This window comes from Emiliania huxleyi (assembly GCF_000372725.1).
Source record: "Emiliania huxleyi CCMP1516 unplaced genomic scaffold EMIHUscaffold_40, whole genome shotgun sequence".
Lineage (NCBI taxonomy): Eukaryota > Haptophyta > Isochrysidales > Noelaerhabdaceae > Emiliania > Emiliania huxleyi.
This window is the reverse complement of record NW_005198965.1, coordinates 388993-408575: the sequence shown is the minus strand read 5'-3', so window position 1 is coordinate 408575 and position 19583 is coordinate 388993. Positions and strand designations below refer to the sequence as shown.

Sequence of the window (19583 nt, the reverse complement as noted above, 5' to 3'; positions counted from 1 at the left end):
ACGGGTTTGGCTCGTGGGCATGGGCTGCGAGGGCGGCCGTAGGCCCCCCTTCGCGGGGAGCCCCAGAGAACGCACCGGCGGGAGACGCCGAGGCAAACCATACAACCATGGGGTCGGACGACCCGCTGAGGGCACGGGCCCCCGAGGCACCGGATCGTGACGACAACGCGAGCGTCGCGGGCCAAGCCGGAACCCGCACTGCAGGAGCGCACGCTCCTGTGGGCATGCACGTGGCACTCGGTGCCAAGGAGGCCCTCGGCGTGGGTCCCGATCACCGCCACGAGCCACGAGGCCACGACAGGCAGCGGTACCACGACGCGCGGGAGGGTGCGCAGGCCGGAGTACGGCGAGCACCTCGCCCTGATGCTCGTCTGGTACGAGTTCTGCGCCGGCCTCGACCTCACCGAGCCGATCCCGAAATATGAGGAGGACCTCTGCGGGAGCGAACGCGCCCTCGCCCCCCTGATGCGGCTCCGTGGCGCCATCCGCGCGGAGATCATGGAGCGCGTGGCGCAACGGGCCAACGCGAGGCGGTTCGGCGTATTCGCGTTGTGCGCGAGTTGTGAGGTCATCCTGGGGCCGGGCGAGACGAAGCTCATCAGCGTGAACCTACCGCGGCGCATGTCGGGCCCGCTGCTAATCATCGACCAGGAGCAACCCGGCTTCACGGTCTGCTCGATGAACGACGGCCCCGCGCTGCAGGTCCGCGGCGCCATCACGTGCCTCGAGCGGGAGCTAATTCAGCCGCCCACAGTCGACCGAGGAGAGAAGCAAGTCATCCGGCTCCCCGGAGACGGAGGAGCCGCGCCCACGATCGTGCTCAAGGTGACCAACCGTCTGCCAACTCCCCAGACGATCGGCACGCGGCGGGCACTAGCCATCGCCCACGTCGCGGGCGGCACGATGCTGCCGCCGGCGGTGGTCGACTACGTCGGGGACTGGGCGGGGCCCTGGCTCAGCCGGCAACGGCCGAACATAGGGACGGAGCCTGAGCTATGGGAGGCAATGGCGGCAGCAGCCTCGGGCGGCTTCGTGCTTCACTTCGAGTACAACCCCGCGGGCCTCACCGAGGACTTCAGCCACGCGGGCGGGCTGGTGACGTTCGTTGCGCCCAACAGCCGCGCGTGGCAAGCGGGCCTCTTGCCGGGCGACTTCATCCTGACGGTGGGAGGAGCCAACTTCCGGGAAGCGCACCACACCCCTCTCCTTAAAATCCCTGTGTGGTGGCGGCGTGCCGTCCTCCCATCCCTCCCTTGCGCCTTGGGTTGTCCGTTTTCTTTCTTTCTTTCTTTCCAAGTGCTCCAAGTGCTGCCGGGCCTGACTCGGGCCGCACGCGATTCCACAAGAAAGAGACAAAACGCAGTGAGTGTTAGAGTTGTTTGGTATTGAACGAACGGATCTTACCCCGCGCCTGTAACCTCTCTTTAAGGTATTGCTAAAAATCTCCGTCAAGAGACCAGGCGCAGACGACCCGACGGACGGCTTCTAAAACGGATGGTGACGGTCGCGACGTGGCGGTGGTCAATATAGAGAGACGGCTCGGAACACGGATGTGACAGGACCATCGGGTCCTTCAGCCACCAAAGTGAGATCACCCGAGTGCCGAGAGCACCTGAGCGCCTGCCTCGGGCCTCGCCTCCCTCTCCTTCAGGCATTTATTCGTGGCATCCTATGGGTCGTCCAGAGTATCGACCTCTGGCTTGTCAGCCGCCCCACCGAGGGCACCATGAAGTATAGCGATCGCCATCTCGCTGGCCTCTCCGCAGGGCCCCCCGACCGCGTCGAACTCATCGGCGCGGGCTCTCTCGGCTACGGGACCGGCCCCAGCTTCGGCTGAGGGCTAACAAGCTGCCGAGCCCAAATCACTGTGTGAGTCGTGATTTCTTGTTGGTTTTCAAAAATCTCTCTCAATGTACATGTAGGACGCATAGCACGAATAAATATGAATAAATATCAAACCGTCGAATTCGACTCCCAATCAAAACAAACAAAACCCTGCATCATGACGGGGGAAAGAAAACGGCGAGCGATCCTATTATGCAGCCTGTTTGTCCCCCGATCTTCACGCTGCGTTCAAGCTGCAAGTTCAGTTCGCGCTCCTTCTGATCGTGCGTCCGTCTGATCGTGCAATTCCTGCTCCTGCCAGCCGCGGGATATGCCACGGTTTGCGTTGCAGGCGCTCACCACCACGCAGAACCTGCACGTGCCGTACCAGGACAAGCTGTGGGTGCAGCTCATCTCCTCCCTCGGCCCGCGCCTAGCCAGGAGGCACCTGCTGGTCGACATCCGGCAGCCAAGCGCGCCGGGCAAGCTGGCGTCCGCGTGCGGCGGCCGACGCGCAAACGCCACCACGCGCGTCCGCCTCTGGGACCGGGAGGAGCGCGTCGAGCTGCAGCGGCTACACTCCTCCCGGCAGGAGAGCCACTGGGCGTGGCGCCTCCTCCCCATGGTGGCCGCAATGGGCATGTCGGCCACAAACTGGTCGGCCGTCTCGCACCGACCGCCGGGGCATTCGGCGGGGTCGGGCATCGGAGGCAAGGCGGCCGCCCTGCTACACTTCTACGCCGCCTGCGAGGAGGAGTTCTGCGTCTTCGCCGACGACGACCTCTTTGCCCATGCGGCGCCGGGCCGCGGCTGGGTCGAGGCGGGCATGGCGCACCTCCGGGCGCACGCCGAGGCGCTCACCGTCTCGCCGTGGCCGTTTGCGGGCTTCAGCGTGGCGGCGTGCCGCTGCGCAGGCCACGCCGCACGCTGCGGGTGCATGCCGGACGTCTCGCCAAAGCCAGGCAACGCAAGCCGCCCCTCATCCCTGGTGCACCGAGACCAGCACAGCGAGCGCATCTTTCTGTACCACGCGGAGCGGATGCGCGCGTTCCTGCGCTCGTCCTCGCCAACCTACCCGCCGCCCGCCGTGTTCGAAGACTGGGTCAACGCGCAGAGCCGCGCCCGCGGCTTCCACCACGGCATCGCCGACGCCGCCCTCGGCTGGGTTCTGCATCCGCCGTACAAGACGGCCGAGCAGGCGGCGCTGTTTGGGACCGGCTGCGGCAGGCGGGGCGCGCTGCTGGACGCGGTGGCGCGCGGCCGTACGCCAGCGGTCAGCTCGTGCGGACGGGCATTTGCGGCCTGCGGCAATATGGCGGTTGGCCCGTGGACAGTGCTGGCCGAGGCCGAGCGCGGCGAGCGCGAGGCCGAGCAGCCTCGGCGCGAGCCTCGGGGTCGTCAGGCTGTCGCGGCCCATGGGCAAACGGACGACGGCAACTACAGCACTCGGCAGAGGGCTGGACGTTGAGCTGTGCGTTTAGCACTGTCAATGCACTGCACATATGTCGCAGCACGCGCAGCACGCACCCACGCGCCACCAGCCACCACGCACAGAGGATCGCAGGTGGTGACCGCAGTGGACCGCGACCGGCCCAGCCCGCGGCACCCCCACTCAAAACATTACAAAACCACTCTGTCAAAGTGTCACACCGCCCGGCTTACGTTAACTCCCCGCTTCGTCACCCCAGACCGCCTGCCCGCCTAGGGGATGCTCCTCCACTGTGCTCGACGCTCGTCCCTTTCGGTCCACCGTCGTGGTCGTCACACGCAATGTCAGCGTCCCATCGCCTCGCCGCACCACCCGGCGGGTTACGCGTGCGGAGCTCTCGCCTCCGCCGCCGCCAACCCCATGCGCGCGTAGAGCGTCGTACATCCGCCGCTCCTCCGCGGCCCACGCCTCCGCCACGCTCCCTCCGCGCCCCAGCAGCCCGGCGAGGCTGCGGTACGCCTCTGTTGCACGGCGGAAAGACACGGCGGCCGCCTCGCGATCGGCGTGCGGCTGGCGGTCCGGATGGTGACGCATCGCCGCCGCGTGGAACGCCGCCCGTGCTTCATCAACTGTGGCGCAGCGGCTCAGGCCGAGCACCGCGAACGGGTCGGCGCCGTCGTCGAGGGTGGTGCCAGAGGATGAGGAGGCGTGGCGGGCGGCGCGAGTGGATGTGGAGGCACTGGCGAAGGCACTGGGCAGCCTTTGGGCGCACGGCGCTGCCGCAGTTCGCGCGAGAAGCATCGCCGGCGCGCGAGTTCTTTACCAAGTTGCCCTTGTTCCGCACTCGGCTGTGAACGCTGCTGTTTGCCGCCGGTTGAGCAGCACCCCGTCCCCATCCAGGTTGTTGGTTGCTGCCCCAGGTCCCGCACTATGTAGGTGCACTGCTTCAGCAGCGTGCACCTACCTCGATCGACGATCCTGGTCGCTGGTGTCGGTTGCGCAACCTTTTTGCCGACCTCCGAGCCCAGATAGCGCGCCGTGTCTGATCCTCGTCGGCATCTGCTTCCGGGCCTGGCGGCCCGCCACAAGGACTTAGGTGAGAAGTGCCCGCCGAAACATCGGAACGACGCTGCTCCGCTCGACTTGGTTGGTTGCTGGCAGCACCCCCCAGCACACCGGGGGGTCCTGAGAGCTGTTGGTTGGTGCTCTGTTCACAGCACAGTGCGGAACAAGGGTTGCAACCTGGTAAAGAACTCGCTCGCTGTGGTGGCGTCTAGGAAAAAGAATTTTGACGCGAAAAGAAATCGCGCTGACTTTTTTCTATCACGCACAGAGCGACACGAGCGCGTTCCTGGGCGACAGCATCTCGCCGTCCCACTCGACGCTCACCCTCCCACCCCTGTCGCCGCACTCGTCGCGCGCGAGCGACGCCAGGGTGTCCACGAGCACCGCGTAGTGCTCGCGGCCGTCGCGGCGCGCCTCCGCGCGCACGCGCTCCTTGAGCGACCCCTTCAAGCAGCAGGGGCAGACCACGACGGCGTCGACGGCGGGGGAGCGCGCGGCGAGCGTGAGCAAACGCGGCGACAGCGCGCCGCACAAATGCATGCCAACCGCGACGCAGGCAGCGGCGTCGGCACGGCACGCGGCGAGCGCTGCGGCGGCGTCGCGCGAGAAGAGGTCGCACTGCACAAAGTCGAGGTTCGGGCGCGCCTGCACGGCGGCGAGCGAGCGGCGGGTGAGCGAGTGGACAGCGTCTCCCGGCGGGCGGTACTGTCAGCAATGCGCACCCTGACGTGCGAGAGCTCCATCTCTCCGTTGGCGTCGAGCATGTGCACTCGCGCGCGCGGAAACTCGAACGAGAGGACGAGCGCCGTCATGCCCTTGCCCGAGCACACGTCGAGCAACGCCGCCCCCTCGCCGTCGGCGGGCATGCCCAGCGAGCGGAGCAGAGTGCGCACCCGCTCGGCGGCAGCCCACGCCTCGCTGCAGTCCTTGCGGACCGACCTGGAGTCGCGCGCAAACAAGCGGCGCACGCGGTCGTCGGCGATCGCCTCCTCGAGCCACGGCGCCGCAAGCAGCGCCGCGAGGTGAGAGCTCTCCCCCTGCCTCCGCCGCAGCGCGTCGAGTGCAGCCTCGGGTGGCAAGCTGCAGCGCCGCGCTGCGTTGTGCCGGCAAGCTTGCACAGAGCGCGACGTCTGCACAGAGCGGGAGCCTTTGTCAATATCGGCGCGCAGCGACGGCGCCGCGACCGTGCCGAGGAGCGCTCTCCTCCCGCTGGCCGACTCTGCATGCGCGATGAGGTCGCCAAGCGCGTCGGCCGGGTGCGGCTTGCGGCAGCGGCCGGTGCGGCAGCCGCGTCCGAGGCCGAGCGCCGCCGCGATGGCCGTCCCGCAGTGGCCTTGGAAGAGGTGAGCGCGGCTGCCACCGCAGGCGCAAGCCACCCCCTTGACGTGCTGCCAGCACAGCAGCTGCCCGGCTGGCACTCCGTCGATCGTCGCCTCGGCGCGCGCCTCGCGAGCAGAGTACTGCCACGGAGCCGGCGGCGCGGCGCGGCGGGCGGTCGGGCGGGAGGGGGCGAGCGCGCCACCGCGCAACCGCGTGACCCCGCCAGCGCGCCGCGCCGCAAGCCCGTCCCACAGCCGCGGCGTGCGCGCGCCGCGCTCCGCAAAGATGAAGGCATTCTGGAAGCCGCCCCGCACCTGGACTCGCCTCTCCTCGACCGCACTGGCCCCGCCCTGCCCGGACTCGATGCCCTGGAGCAGGTGCCCCGTCCACCGCTCGAACCGCGCCGCGAGGTGCGAGCGAGGCGGCCCGCGCCACACGCCGCCCGCCTGAAAGCCTCCCGCCGCGGCAACGTCGGCGGCGGCGAAGCGGTGGCGGCCAATCTCAAAGAAGTCGCCGCGGCGCGCGTGGACGGGCGGCGGCAGGCAGCAGGGCTTGAGGGCGAGGAAGGTGCAGCGAGGGTGCGAATTGAAGAGCTCGACAGCGCGCAGTGAGAGGGTGCCGCACAGGTGGACGCCGAGCAGCAGCACGCCGCCGTCCTCCTCCCCCTCCTCGGCGGACAGCCAGCGCTCGCCCAGCGCCTTGAGACTGCAGCGCTTCTTGAGGTCGATCTTGCTGGTGCACAGAGGCACCGGCCACGCGTCAGCGTAGCGGCCCCAGAGGTGCTCCGGGTTGATGTGCTTGTCCTGCACGGCCACGTCGTGCCTTGGCCACGCGTTGTCCACGAGCACGCAGCCACGCACGCGGTCGGTGGGCAGCATCTCGGCGAGCAGCATCGACAGGTATCCCTTGCCGCAGCAGAGGTCCACAATCGTCACACGCCGCGGCTCTGCGGCGACATAGTCACGCACCGCCGCAATCACGGGCGCCGTCTCGACTATCTCTTTGACGAGACGCTCGGGCCGCAGCAGCCGCCGCCAGAGAGCCTGGTTGCCGCGGTAGCGGCGGCGCCACCGGCCGACGCTAGCGACTGCGTCTGCATACACGTCGGAGTACACGTCGGAGCCGGGAGCCTCGGCGAGCTCTCCCTCGAGCCACGCCAGGAAGGCGAACTCGCCGGGAGCGGGCACCGCCACAGAGGAGAGCAGGCGCGGGGCTGTGGCACGAGCGGGAGGCCGCATATTTTCAAAGGCAGCATGCACGGCGAGACTTCAGGCCGGGCGCGCGTTTGCCCGGACAAGCGATGAGCGGGCTCTTTTCGGGGCAGACTATGTTCACAGCCTTGTTATTGAGAAGAAAATACCTCCTATGGCGCTGTGCGCTGGCCTGTGAGAGGTTGAGGTGCGAGCCCTGGAGGCCCTGGGGATGGGGGGGGACTACCCGCGGGCTTAGCTTTCACAGATAGGTTGATAAAAAACAAGAAGCTCACATCGCACAGACACAACGGTGGGAGGCCAACCTCTAACCATGTGAACCAAAAGAAAAAATATATTCTCAAAGCCAGTCAGAGCACCGTCCAAAGGCGGGTGCTGTCGACTAAGGGACAATCTTGTCTGTCGGCAGCCGAACTTGTGATGGGACACCCTCGGAATCCAACTGCGTACTACTTGGCTAGCACGCTATTGGCATACCGACGGCTAAGGCCGAAATCTGTTCACACCTGTTTTTGCAGGTGTGAACACAAAGGATTCGCTGTATCTACTCAGCTGCTCCGCTTACACTTACCTGTGAAGTTCTCCTTGAACGATATCGGTGTCGAAACACCGCTCTGACAGCGCTCACAGCTGCGCCGGCAAACCGCGAAGCCCGGGCAGCGAAATGCGGGATCGTCTGTGTTCTTGGATAGCTCGCTTGGATAGCTTGAGCACTTGAGCACTGGATAGGGTCGATTCCGCATGGTTGGTACGGGACCCCTCGATCGTCTCGCCCTCCCTCACTGGTGTGTTCATGGGGGGGGGGTCATAACAAACACGGTACAGGATCGAGGTGCACGCTGCCAGAGCCGTCAGTGCCGTCCCCCCTCTCCCCGACGGCGATGGCGGTGTGACCTGGATAGCTCGCTAGTAGGGCGGGGATTGAGGTGCCACACAGACCTCCACTGCGTCACTGGATAGGTACCTTTAGGTCGGTAGCGCGTGTTCTTCTCCCGAACCAGCCGTTGTTGCGCCTGCCTGCCTGGCGCTGGCCGCGCGCGCAGACGCGGGCGGGGGAGGGAGGGAGGCAGGAGGCTGCCTGCCTGGCTGGAGCACAAGGTGCCGCTTCAAGAAGCGACGCGGCAAAGGGTGCGTCCCTCTGGGGGTCGCGGGGGGCGGGGCTCCCCCCGGCCCACACCGTGCGCCGCGCCGCAGTGCGGAAGGGGCCCCGGCGCTCATCGCATACTCGCTCATACTACCGACTTCCCGAATGATCACGGTTGATCAGAGGGCAGATTTGGAGAGATCTCTCGAGGAGTACATACAGAATTAACGCTCACCGTCCGAAGCAGATTCCATGAGCGCCGACTTTTCGGGGCTCGCAAACGGGAGAAACTCCTCGCCCAGTTGCCGCGAAGCGCCCTCCCCGACGCCGCCAGAGCACGGGTGCGGCCGCAGCCCAAAGCCGTGCGGGTGGAAGAGCACGAGCGACTCGAAGCCGACGAGGGCTGCGCCTGCGCGCGCGGGTGTGTGCGGAGGGCCTGACAGCGTACCGCCGGCCAATACTCGAGTGGTTCTGAGCGGCGCACTTCTGTGGCAACCTCCGCGCGCGCTCTGTCTCTCTCAGTTGGCCAAGCGAGCGCGCGCGTGGCCGTGCGCACCTGTCGCCGCGCCGACCGCGATCTTGGCGGCGAGGCGGCGCGCCTCGTCGCCTGGTGGCAGGAGCGGCTCCGCCAGGCCCCCGTCCTTGAGCAGGTTCGGAAGCAGCACGCCTGTGGGGTGGACGAGCAGCGGGGCGGCTCTGCAGAGGCAGGCGGTCTGGGCGGGGAGGCGCGGTGGGCGTGATGGGTGTCCAGCCACAGGGACGGCGCACGCACTGGGCAGCATGAAGGTGACAGCCATCATGAAGGCCGCCACCTTGAGCGCGGTGTGCGGGTCTCGTCTCGAGGCGACGGTCGAGACTCCGTGCGAGATGCCTACGGAAGCGGCGAGAGCGATGGAGGCGGCCGACACAAAACGCCGTGTGTCTGGCGAAGGGCGAGAACCGACGAGGGATATCCACGAGATGAAGGAGAAGGAGAAAGACGTGAAGAGATCGTCGGGACTAGACAGGTAAAGCCTGCCAAAGAGGCCAGCGCGCGTGCTCTCCGAGGAGCAAAGCACGTTGGCTATGATGTCGACGTTTGACATGTAGAGCGTCAGCGCTCCCGGCAGACGCCGCTGCAGCAGCCACGGTATGCAGTAGAGGAAGAAGCAGCAGTATATCGCGAAGCCAGCGAGATCGTCCACTGCTGTGAGCATCCGAGTTGCGGAGCACTTTTTGACCGTTGCGGTCGTGAGAGGGGAACGCCCGATGTCTGCAACGCCGTTCACAAAAGGGCGTAGACCTTAGTTCACAGCTTGATGTGATCAAGAGAAGATGGGAGAAGGAAGAGGGACACGCCCAAGGCTGGGCGACGGCTAGCACCACACTCCTCTCCTTAAAATCCCTGTGTGGTGGTGGCCCTCCCTTGGGCTGTTCTTCTTTCTTTTTCTTTGGGAGAAGGAGAGTGGGTGTGGCTGTTATTGATCTACGAACACCCCGCAGATCTTGGATTCAGTTCTTGGATCGCGTCACACCAATCCCAATGACAACAAAGAACGGCCGCGCTATGTCGAGGCGCATTTGATTTGGCCGCCTTTGTATTCTCGAGGCACGCGCGGGCCTTCTAGGCCCGCGGGTAGTCTCCCCCCATCCCCAGGGCCTCCAGGGCTCGCACCTCAACCTCTCATAGACCAGCGCACAGCGACATCTTGGAGCACTTGGAGCACTTGACGCGATGTATTTTCTTCTCAATGACAAGGCTGGGTTCCAACTTTTTCCGGGGCGTGGTATGGTAGGCTCGGCGGCCCAAAGGCGGGGGGGGGGGGGGGGTATGGTTCTGACCGCTCAAGGCTAGCCCTACCATACCCCAAGCAGGTCTTCCAAGAGGCGGGGGGGTATGGTCTCGAGGTGGGCTGGCCGAATACCATACCATACCCCGGAAAAACTTGGAACCCTGTGAGAAATGGCACCGATTTGCCACCCTCGCCCCGCGATCTGGTTCGGCGGACCTCGCCGGCATGCAAGCAATATCTCCTCGCGTCCCCGACCCACCACCCTTCCCACGGCGGTGGTCAGCAAAACCGCAGACGAACCTATCGACTCCGGGCTTCGACGCCGGTCTCGTGGCCACAGACTTCCACGGAGATTGCCACAGCCCCGCCTCGCAAAGCAGCAAGACGGTCTACCCCGACGGCTACACAGTGCTCACGCTGTGTGCCGAGGCGACGCAGTTCATCCTCTCGCCAGGAAGCAGGGGTGGCAAATGCGAGGCGTGGAGCATGCAGGCGCGTGAGCGCGAGAGACTCTGCCGCAACGCATGCGCATGCCCATTCTGCATCCGTGACACCGGCGGGCGGTGGACGACTGCGGAGGGCGGTGAGATTCAGGACGTGACGTGGGAGGCGGGCAACGTGAGCGGCAGCAGCCCAATCAGCGGCGAGCCCGTCCGAGTTTGGAGGGGTGTGCTCGTTGGTGACTCGCTCGGCATCGAGTACTCTGTGAGCTTGAGCGGAGCGCCGCACTCGCTCCGCGTCGACAGCCCACTCTGGGTGTCGACCTCGACGTCGTTTGCGGGCTTTAGCACCTCGACGCCAGCGGACGCATTTGCCGTCCCCTCCAGCTGCCCTCCGCCGCATGAGCCGCTCACAGCGAACGCGCCGCTCGACTCACCAACGCCGCCAGCGCCTACGCCAGACTTGCTCCGCCCGGCCCGCGTCGGCGCCCCTCCCTCCTTCCCCGCCGCCTTCGCCGCCCACCTCGTGGTCAACATCTCTCACCCGGGGTACGACGGAGGGAACGTGCTGCTCGACTTTGCTGCAGACTGCTCCGCGGGGCCGCGGAGGCAGATGAGCCGCACCACGTTTGGAAACTTCCACACGCAGCTTATGCGCTGCGACGAGGGGCGCGTGTACAGCTTCGACCTGCAGGGCAGCAACTGCGCCGTCAGAGCCATCCCGGCGGACGTCTCGCCGCGCGTGTGCGAGGTATGCACGCTGCCCTTTGGGCTGCGCGACACGGCCGGCCTATATACGCTCGATGGCTCGCTCTGGCGCGGCGTGCGCTGGACCGGCGCCTTCTTCGAGGGCGCATCGGTGGTGCACAGCGGGGTCGCGACGACGCGCCGCCACGCGCTGAGTGTGCAGGCTGGGTGGGGCGCCACGGCGTTCGGCGCGCGGCTGCCACAAAGCAGCTTGGTCGAGGAGGCGGGCTGGGTGCGCACGCACGTCCGCCTCTCGCGCTTCTCGGCGGCGGTCAACGCGTCGGACTTTGAGCCGCCGCCCTGCTTCCGCGCGAGTAGGGGAGAGCCACTTGTTGATGTTGTGCGACGGTGAATACCTCTGGAGCCGTCGGCTCACTGCGTGGCTCTGTCTATGTGTACAAGAGAAAAATATGAAGGTAAAAGATTTAGTAAAAGCAAGGAGAGATAGAGAGGCTGAACCCCGGTCTGACAGCCGACAGTAAACACCGCACCCCGATACACATCACCTGACAGCCTGACAGTCAGGGCTCAGTAGAGAGGGAGGCATATACACTTCGTCAAAGGGCAACTCAGACCCAGATCGGAATCCGGAAACTGCCAGAGCGCACCGGAGGACACAGAAATCAGAATCGGAAACGACAACCCCTCTCTCTCCGGTCTCCTTGCTTCCGGACGCGACTGTGTATGTGCGTCGCACGCCCCATCAATCTCACCCCTTCTGCACCCCTTCGTTTCACGATCTCACGTCTGAGACACCGGACTACTTAGACGGCCGTTGCGACAGAGCTCTCCGATGTCGAATGCCGCATTAACCCGCACCTCATCGGCGACGTGCCACCAGCAGCCGCGGCTGAACTCACGCGCACGCTTTGAGGCCGCGCAAGCGCGTGCGACAACACACGTGATGCCCTTGGTGCCACCCACGCTGAGCCCCATCTCCTCCTCACGGCGCACGAGCAACGTCAGGGCGTTGCGCAGCGGCGCGCACTGATGCGAGCGCATGCCCGCCCACTGTTTCTTTTCCCGCCCTTGCCGCATGCGCGATGCGCGCGCCTCCGCCGCTAGGAGATTGCGCGCCACCGCCTCGAGGCCGCCGCGGCGCAGCACCACCGCCAGCCAATTTGGGTGGTCTTCGGCTATGAGCAGGCCAGTGCCGCGTTCGTCATCTGGCGTGGACACGGTGGCCGTGGCGGGCTGGCGGCTGCTCGCGAGCCATATCAGCAGCCGCGCCGCACGCGACGCAGCGACCGCCGCCCGCATCGCGCCATTGCTCCCGATGCAGATGGCGCCGTCGGAGAAGCGCGCGGAAGCGTCGAGGAGACGCACCACTCGGTCGATCCAGAGGGCGTGCGTTGCGCGGTCGCGCGGAAGGGGCGCCGAGCCACCATGCCACGGGCGCTCCTCACTCCTCCCCTCGATTAGACCACCCAGTATACCCGCCGTATCAGTGACGGCGTCGACGGTGGCGGTGGCGGCGGTGGCGGCTGCGGCGCGGCGGTGACGGCGGGACGATTTTGGCGAGTAGATCACTGACGCCTTGCCACGCGCGCACACGTCCATGAGGTGGTCGATGGCGGCGAGCAGCGCATCGACGACCGAGGGCAGCGGTGGCGCGCCCACGGCCTCGCGGAGAAGCGAGGCGCGGCCAAGGTGGCGGGCTGCACCGAGCGACGCCCTGAGTAGCACCAGCTTGGAGTCGTCGGCACACGCACCACCGTGGCGTAGGTTGGCAAGGATCAGCGGCACGATACCGGCGTTGACCGTGCTGCGCATCACAGCATCGTCTACAAGGGCGCCCTGCTGGATGAGCTGCAAACTGAGCCTCTGCAGCACGTCGCAGCCCACCAACTGCACGGCGGTACGGCCAGCGTGCTCGGTCAGCGCGGCGACCAGCGCTGGCACCACGGCCGCAGCCATCAGCTGCGCCCGAGTCGTCTCGCGCTGTTCCAGAAGCGCCGTCTCACGCTCCGCGTCGGGTGTGCCACGCTTTATCCGTGCCAGCGCGCTGCGCAGCCGTCGCAAGCACGCCTCTGTCACTCGCGCCGAGCAAACTCCGCGCGCCTGGCACTGCGCGAGCAACCTCAGAGCCTCGAGGGGCTCAGCACTGCACAATGCCACTGGGTTTGGCTCTTCTAGCCAGTCCTCCGCTTGAGCTTTCTGCCAATCCCGGCATGTGGACGCGGCGTGGAAGTAGTCTGCAAGCGGGAGTTGGGCGAGTACGCTTGGCAGCAGGTCAGCCGAGAGCAGGACACTCTCGACCGCACTCTCGACCGCGCCCGTTTCGCACATCGGCGGGACGGGCATGATCCGAACTGTGATGTCTGGTGGGGGAGAGAGAGATTTATTGTTGTTCTGGTGGAGGCAAGGTGACGCGCGCGCCCCGGCCGGCCAGCAACGAACGAGCTCCGAAGTTGCACCAGCCGTCCCCGGATCAAGTACCAGGACAAGTTGAAATATTAATTTTCGCTCACTTGAATGCTACATTCTGTTTATTCATTGCCCGCCAAAAGAAAGCCAATTCTTGACTTGGGCCTGCGGGCGGCCTTCTCTCGAGGTCTCGAGATACACAAAGCGGCCAAGTTTATTCAGGGTGTCCCTGCACTTGTTGTCCCAGGAGTACCCCCCCCCCCCTCCCGCGCGCGCAACCCACCTCGAGACCATACCCCCCCGCCTGCTGACAGACCTGCTTGGGGGTATGGTATGTAGTCTTTTCCCCCCTCTCGCAAGATTACCATACCATGAAAAGCTGGAACCCCGCCAGGCAGCCATCACCTCCCAGCTCCTCCCCTCCCCACCAGCCGCCGACATTCATGGCAGAGCAAGACTCTGACGCCGTTGGAGAGGAGCGCCCGACGGCGGCGGGACAGGAGCCCTCGGCGGCAGACCGGAGCTGCGAAGAAATGGGCTGCGGAGACTTGGCGGACCCGCTCGTGTACGTGCTTCGGTGCTCGCACTGCGAGACGGAGCTGACGCGCCGCGGCATGCGCGTGTGGCTCTGCGCCGACAGCACGACACGCCTCTTCTCGACAGACATTCCGACTGAGGCGCTCGTCGAGGAGGCGTGCGCAAAGTCGGCGCCGCTGTGCCACTGTCGCATACGGGACGTGAGCTGCTCCAGCTGCCGAGGCCGCGCAGGATCCTTCCGCGCAGGCGAGTGTGCGCCAGAGCCGCTCACGCCTGCTGTTCCGGCCCTGCTAGGCACAGTCGGCTACCACGTCATCGCGGCCTGCTTTGCGTGCGACGATGGCGGCGAGGGCGGCGGCAACAACGGGCACTACTGGCTCCTCCACGGCGAGGGTGTGGCTGCGGCGCCGAGGGAGAGGCGTGGCCGACGGCTGCTGTGGAGTGAGTTGCCTTACAACGGCGTGGAGGAGGGCGAGGAGGGCGGCGAGGAGGGCGGCGAGGAGGGCGGGAGGGGGTTGGCCGCCACGCTCTGCAGCATCTGCGCTTCTCCGATGCGGCAGCGCACGCGGACCCCCTGCGGACACGAGTTTTGCTACGGCTGCATCTCTCGAGAGGCGCGCTGCCCGCTCCCGGCCCCGCGCCTCGCCTCGGTGTGCCGCTGCAGCGAGCAAACCCGCTCATCGGCCTGCCCCCCAGGTGGACGCGAGGGGCTGCTGCCCGTTCGACAGGAGGCCTCTCGCGCGGGAGGAGCTCGTGCGGGACAGAAAGCGGGCCGCCCCGTCGGAGGGCCCCGCTGCGATGAGAACAAGGCGTGTCGGGTCGGCGCAGGGGGTTGGGTCTCGGTGACGTCTAAGTGGGTCGTGTCTTATAACAACGCAGAGAGCACGCGCGACCAGCGCGCGACGCGCGTGGGCCGTGTCCATGTTGCATCGTGTTGCATGTGTATACTACGCTCTTGTGGGGCGCTGGGGCGGGGCACCCACCCATCTCTTCACACTCCGCACGGGCACGCGCTCGCACTCGCGCACACGGCGGAGATAATAAATAAATAAAAACGGCATACGAAAAACGGAGGTACGCTAACGGACACCTCTCTCGCTGTGAGATGGGCTTGGGGCTTGGGGGTAAAAAGGAACAGGTCCCCGCCCGTGCGATCTCTTTGTGCAGGGTTCTTTGTGGGTGTGGTCGGCGACTAGCCGGGGTCATCCTCCCGATGGGGGACTAGCCCTAGCCGTCTTCCACATGGTCCCTCGGGTCCCTGCTGCTCCTAATCTCGTCGTACATCCTCCTGCTACTCGTGGTATCTCCGCGAAGTCCTGCTCCTTCCCTCGTATCTCGCCCTGCGCGTCTGCCCCAATTCTCCCCGTCGTCTGCCCTGCGTCGTCTGGCGACTGGTCCTCCATATAGTCGGTTGAGGTCGCCGCCCTCCTCGTGCCTCTTCCCAACGTTCACACGGCGGAGAACCGGAGTCCGGAGATACTCACTTACCTTCTCTGGGGAAAGTTATTTAGGACCACCCTGGTTTCGGACATCGGCGAACGATTGGACGGTGCTTCCAACTGAGCCAAATGGAGTCCAGCGATGTGGGACCTCAGTCCCAGAAGCTTGGAGCTTCAGGCCGCGACCACGTGGCTAGGTGGACACTAAAGTGCCATTTTGGCGCCAAATCTTGGCGGGAAATGACACGTGGCTTGGCGGGAGTGTGGTGTGGCTGCGCTGCTCGACAGCGCTGCTGTTGAGCGCCAGCTGCTGCTCCCTTCAGCCAGACGGCCGGGCCTGCGCAGCACGACCGCTGGCCTTCCTCCTGCACCACAGGAGCGCGCCAAGGCGCGCGTCTGGGCAAGCAGTGCGTCTCATCGCGATGCGAGAGTCGACGCTGTGACGCCGCCGCTCGCCGGCTAGAATGACAGTGGCAGCATTCGAGTACGCGTCGAGCTGTGCGTACCAGCACTTGTATGCGAGCTCATTGTGTCCCTGAGCTGCTGTGGGGTGCGTGGGCTCAGCTGCGGAGCACGTACTGGGCGGCGGTAGGGGGGTGCTCCTAAATAACTTTCCCCAGAGAAGGTACTCAGCTCTCAGATACATAGAAACATAGAACATACACGGTTTACACGCATAGTTTTTTGACTCCTGATCCTGTTCCGCACAGTCCACACAGAGCGCCTGTCTCATTCATGCGCCACCACTCTGTGCGTGTGTGTCTCATGTCGGTTGTCGCTTGTCGGCACACGTGACACGAACATGTGCTCTGGGACCATGTGCACACTGGCCAGTTGAGAGAGCTGTGTACTGCTGCGCTGGCCTCTCGTCTGCGTAAAAAACTGAAGCGCCGCGGCCCGCCAGCTAAAAGATGAGGAAGCGCCGGTTCTCGACGGCGAGGGCCTTAACGTAGCGCTCGTACGACTGCAGTTTCGTCTCGATGTTGGCCTCGTGGCGCTGGTCGTCGAGGGCGCAACGCGTGACGACGTTGCGCTGATAGACTCCCTCCGCCGCCGCCCGCATCGTTGCGAGCTTGGCCTCCCGCCGAGCCCTGGTGCGCGCGGCGTCGGCGGCCTGCCAGGGCGCGTGCTCGCGAGAGGCCGACACGCGCTGAAGCCGCTCCGCCTCGCTCGCGTGCGACGGCGTCCCAGGCGCCGGGTAGAGCGCCTCACGGGCGCCCTCCCTGTGCCCGCGCCCGCGAGGGACGCCGGCGGCCGGGGGCGGGTGCGAGGCAGCGGTGGCGGGTGGTGGCACCGGGACCGGCTCGATGCGGTAGCCCGGCCCGCTCCGCGCGCTGCGTGCGCTCGGTCGCGGGGAGGGCGACGGCTTGGCCTGCGCCTCTGCGGGCTTGGCGTCCCTCCACGAGCCTCGCTCGGCCTCGACGCGATTTCGCTCCAGCCGGGCGGCCGCCGCGCGCTGAACGCGATTGTGGATGGCCTGCTCTGCCTGCGTGAGCGGTGGCTCGGCCGCCTGCGCGTCCCCCGCCCCGACACCACCTTGCGCCTCGACCGAGTCCAACGCCCTCCGCAACTCGGGCACGATGCCTCCACCCTTGATGTCCTCCGGGTTGGTCATCCCCTGCGCGATGTGTGCGGCAAACTCGCGGTAGTCGATCTCGCCCGAGTTGTCCTTGTCAACCGACCTGTACAGCGCGTCGATCGAGGCGGAGTCTGCCACCCCGAGTTGCCCGAGAGCGACATCAATCTCTCGCTTTGAGAGGGTCCCCGAGCCGTCCGTGTCCCAAGCGCGGAAGACCTGCGACAGGACCTTGTCGGGGTCGTACCAGGTCACCAGCGGCGGGCACGCCTTGATAAGCGCCCGCTGCGCCGCCTCTGGCAACGCGGCCTTTGCTGGTGCGGCGGGCGGCTCCCACGGCCGCGGCTGCCGCCTCCGCGCCGTCAGCGGCGCCGGGTCCACCTGGGCGAGTGGGTTGGGCTGCCGCGCGTGCAATCGCGGCGCGGTGGCCGGGCGAAGCCGCCTGGCGACCTCCGCGCGCTGCCTCGGGCTTGCGCGCGGAGGGATGATCGGGGCAAAGCGGTCGTCCTCTGCCGCCCGCGAGGCGGGATCGTCCTCAGCACGGCCGAGCCGCCCCCACTTGTTGGTCCTGCCGATGTGGCCCTTGCGCACCGGCCGCATCCCCGGCGGCGACCGCCCGAGGGGCACGCAGAGCTGGGATGTGGCAGCGGGGCCGGCGCGGGCGCAGGGGGCTGCTGATCACCGTTACGCTTCGGTTCTATGACAAGTTGTGGGTGTGCGGGTGCGGAGTGAAGTGTCTGAAGCTGGGTCCGAGTGTTAGACGCCGACGAGCCACGCGCTCATAACGAGGCTCGCCAAACCAACCCCAAAATCGGTTGGTGAGGTGCACTAACCTCCGAGATGCGAGAAACCCTTGTCCCTTCGCGGGTCGCTCCTCATCGCTAACAAACCCTGTCATCCGTCCGGGAATGTACGTAAGTAAAAGGTAAGCCAAATAGTCCGAAGATCCTCATCGCAAACCCTGTCAGCAGTCCACACCTGGCCGCGAGGCCGCGGAGTCCGGGTCTCTCTGAACTGAGGTCTGTCTGAAACCTGAATCTTGAATCATTTAGCTACTCGATCGAGTAAGTACGTTCGAAGGGGGGACGCAAGAGCCAAGTCCCAAGAGGGAGTGCTTCCTTTGACAGCCTTTAGATAGAACATGAAAGAAAGATAAAGAAGAGCAGCTCGGCCGAGGGGGGTGGCAGGCCCAACTTGCCTCTTGCGCCCCAACCCAACACGGCAAAAGAGGGGGGCGCGCACGGGCGGGACGTCCAAACGGCGCGGAAGTGCCAGTGCCTGGCCAGTGCGCGCCAGTCCCGTGCCCAGTGTGTGCGAGCAGGTCGTCGTCCTCAGCATTTGCGAAGAGAATAATCGCACCGATTTTCAAGTGAGCCCCCCGGGGGGACCATCGGTGCCTGCAGAGCGAGCGGACCTCGCGTTTCTTGTCGTCGAAGGGCTTGAGTTGTGTGCTCCCTCACTCGGCTCGGTGTGCAAGGCCCCGATCCGCCGCAGTATGTACGGGCAGCCCGGACAGCAAGGGTACGGCATGCCCTACGGCGGCGCGCCCTATGGCGGCATGCATCCGGGCGCGGGAGAGTTCGTCCCCGGCATGTACGGCGGCAACGGCTACCAGCAACCCATGAACGGCGGCGCGTCACCGTACCTGCCTCCCGGCCAGCAGCCCGTGCCGCAGCATCCGCCGCAGCAAAGAGCGGAGCAGCCGCCCACGGACGAGGAGCAGGCGCGCCGCGCCCTCCCTCGCCCTCCCCCTTCCCCTGCTTCTCCCCCGCGCGCGGGCGCCGCAAAACCGGAACGCGCTGCGGACCGCAGGCGTGGCTGGAGACGCAGATGGAGAAGGACGAGCAGGCGAAGCGCGAGGCTGGCGACAGCGAAAAGCTCAATGCGGCGGCCGCGGCGAGCGCAGCGGCGCCTGCGGCGGACGGAGGCTTTGACGACGTCATGAAGATGATTGAGGCGCGCTTGCCCGCCCCTCTGCCCCTCTCTCTCTCTCCCCGCCCGACTATCCGCGCGGTCGTCCCTTCGCGCGCGCCGCCGCGCCGCCGCCCCCACCGCTCCTGCCAACCCCCCTCGCGCGCGCCCCGCCGGCGCCCCCCTTCCCCTTTCCCTCCTCCTCTCGCACCCCCCTCCCCCCCACCCCCCTCCCCCCCACCCCCCCACCCCCCATCCCCCCACCCCCCCCACCCCCCCACCCCCCCCTGCCCGCGCCCGCAGGAGAACCGCCGGAAGAATGAGGCCAAGCGCGCCGCGCAGTCTGCCCGCAACGCCGAGATCACTGCCGCCTTTGAGGCGCGCATGAAGGGCGGACAATAGAGCGCCCACGAGCGCAGTGAGAGTACTGCTCCCGCCTGGCTGAATTGAACTTTCTACCCCCTCCCCCCTCCGTACCCGCCCCCTGCCCGCCCCCGCCCTCCCTGTGGTGCTGTACGCTCCTCTTGGCTTAGATTCCAGCCTCATGCTCTCTCGTCTTCCTTGTCTGACTCGTCTTCTTCGTTCTTGCGTTGCGTCGGCTGCATGCTTGGTATGCGCTATGCCTCCCTGTATCCATTCTCGCCGGGGGTGTGCGGCGCTGCGGATCTGTGTTCTGCTTTTTACTCGCCTCTGTGTTAGCCCTACGTGGCTGGGTTCACAGCGATTGTAGGAAAATGTCGAAAACACTTGACGGTCGCGGCCTTTGGTGTGGGGCCTGAAAAACAAGAGATTTAGCGCAGATCTTCTCTCTTTGCCGCCAGAGTGGGATCCCCCGTGTGAAAAGAGGAAATTTATTTTAAC

The 19583-nt window shown here is 66.0% G+C and overlaps 7 protein-coding genes across 7 annotated transcripts; 3 read left to right on the top strand and 4 right to left on the bottom strand.

Annotated features, from left to right (window-relative positions):
- Positions 1-3487: 3487 nt before the first annotated feature.
- On the bottom strand, positions 3488-4054 carry EMIHUDRAFT_209791 (hypothetical protein; the record flags this gene model as incomplete). The annotated part of the gene is made up of 1 exon (XM_005770183.1): positions 3488-4054. One exon carries the CDS (start codon positions 4052-4054, stop codon positions 3488-3490), a length of 567 nt encoding a protein of 188 aa, XP_005770240.1.
- A 522-nt stretch (positions 4055-4576) lies between these two features.
- On the bottom strand, positions 4577-6876 carry EMIHUDRAFT_209790 (hypothetical protein; the record flags this gene model as incomplete). The annotated part of the gene is made up of 3 exons (XM_005770182.1): positions 4577-4963; positions 5041-5763; positions 5857-6876. The coding sequence occupies 3 exons, from the start codon at positions 6874-6876 to the stop codon at positions 4577-4579; spliced, it is 2130 nt and encodes a 709-aa protein (XP_005770239.1).
- Positions 6877-8157: 1281 nt separating this feature from the next.
- On the bottom strand, positions 8158-9493 carry EMIHUDRAFT_209789 (hypothetical protein; the record flags this gene model as incomplete). The annotated part of the gene is made up of 5 exons (XM_005770181.1): positions 8158-8342; positions 8490-8600; positions 8706-8804; positions 8874-9185; positions 9448-9493. 5 exons carry the CDS (start codon positions 9491-9493, stop codon positions 8158-8160), a joined length of 753 nt encoding a protein of 250 aa, XP_005770238.1.
- A 437-nt stretch (positions 9494-9930) lies between these two features.
- Positions 9931-11244, top strand: EMIHUDRAFT_209788 (hypothetical protein; the record flags this gene model as incomplete). Its single annotated transcript, XM_005770180.1, has 1 exon — positions 9931-11244. One exon carries the CDS (start codon positions 9931-9933, stop codon positions 11242-11244), a length of 1314 nt encoding a protein of 437 aa, XP_005770237.1.
- Positions 11245-13702: 2458 nt separating this feature from the next.
- EMIHUDRAFT_209786 (hypothetical protein) lies at positions 13703-14649 on the top strand (the record flags this gene model as incomplete). Its single annotated transcript, XM_005770179.1, has 3 exons — positions 13703-14446; positions 14525-14549; positions 14606-14649. The coding sequence occupies 3 exons, from the start codon at positions 13703-13705 to the stop codon at positions 14647-14649; spliced, it is 813 nt and encodes a 270-aa protein (XP_005770236.1).
- A 1490-nt stretch (positions 14650-16139) lies between these two features.
- On the bottom strand, positions 16140-17411 carry EMIHUDRAFT_102493 (hypothetical protein; the record flags this gene model as incomplete). The annotated part of the gene is made up of 1 exon (XM_005770178.1): positions 16140-17411. The coding sequence occupies one exon, from the start codon at positions 17409-17411 to the stop codon at positions 16140-16142; it is 1272 nt and encodes a 423-aa protein (XP_005770235.1).
- An 866-nt stretch (positions 17412-18277) lies between these two features.
- EMIHUDRAFT_436302 (hypothetical protein) lies at positions 18278-19426 on the top strand. The gene is made up of 3 exons (XM_005770177.1): positions 18278-18534; positions 18624-18767; positions 19026-19426. The coding sequence occupies exons 1-3, from the start codon at positions 18307-18309 to the stop codon at positions 19122-19124; spliced, it is 471 nt and encodes a 156-aa protein (XP_005770234.1). The 5' UTR covers positions 18278-18306; the 3' UTR covers positions 19125-19426.
- The last annotated feature ends 157 nt before the right edge of the window (positions 19427-19583 follow it).

Bases quoted from the DNA above. Each gene is read 5' to 3' on its own strand.
- EMIHUDRAFT_436302 (XM_005770177.1), top strand. From the start codon at position 18,307: ATGTACGGGCAGCCCGGACAGCAAGGGTACGGCATGCCCTACGGCGGC. The intron at 18,535-18,623 runs GCGCGCCGCGCC...TGCGGACCGCAG, and splicing joins CGCCCACGGACGAGGAGCAG to GCGTGGCTGGAGACGCAGAT. The intron at 18,768-19,025 runs GCGCGCTTGCCC...CCGCGCCCGCAG, and splicing joins ACGTCATGAAGATGATTGAG to GAGAACCGCCGGAAGAATGA.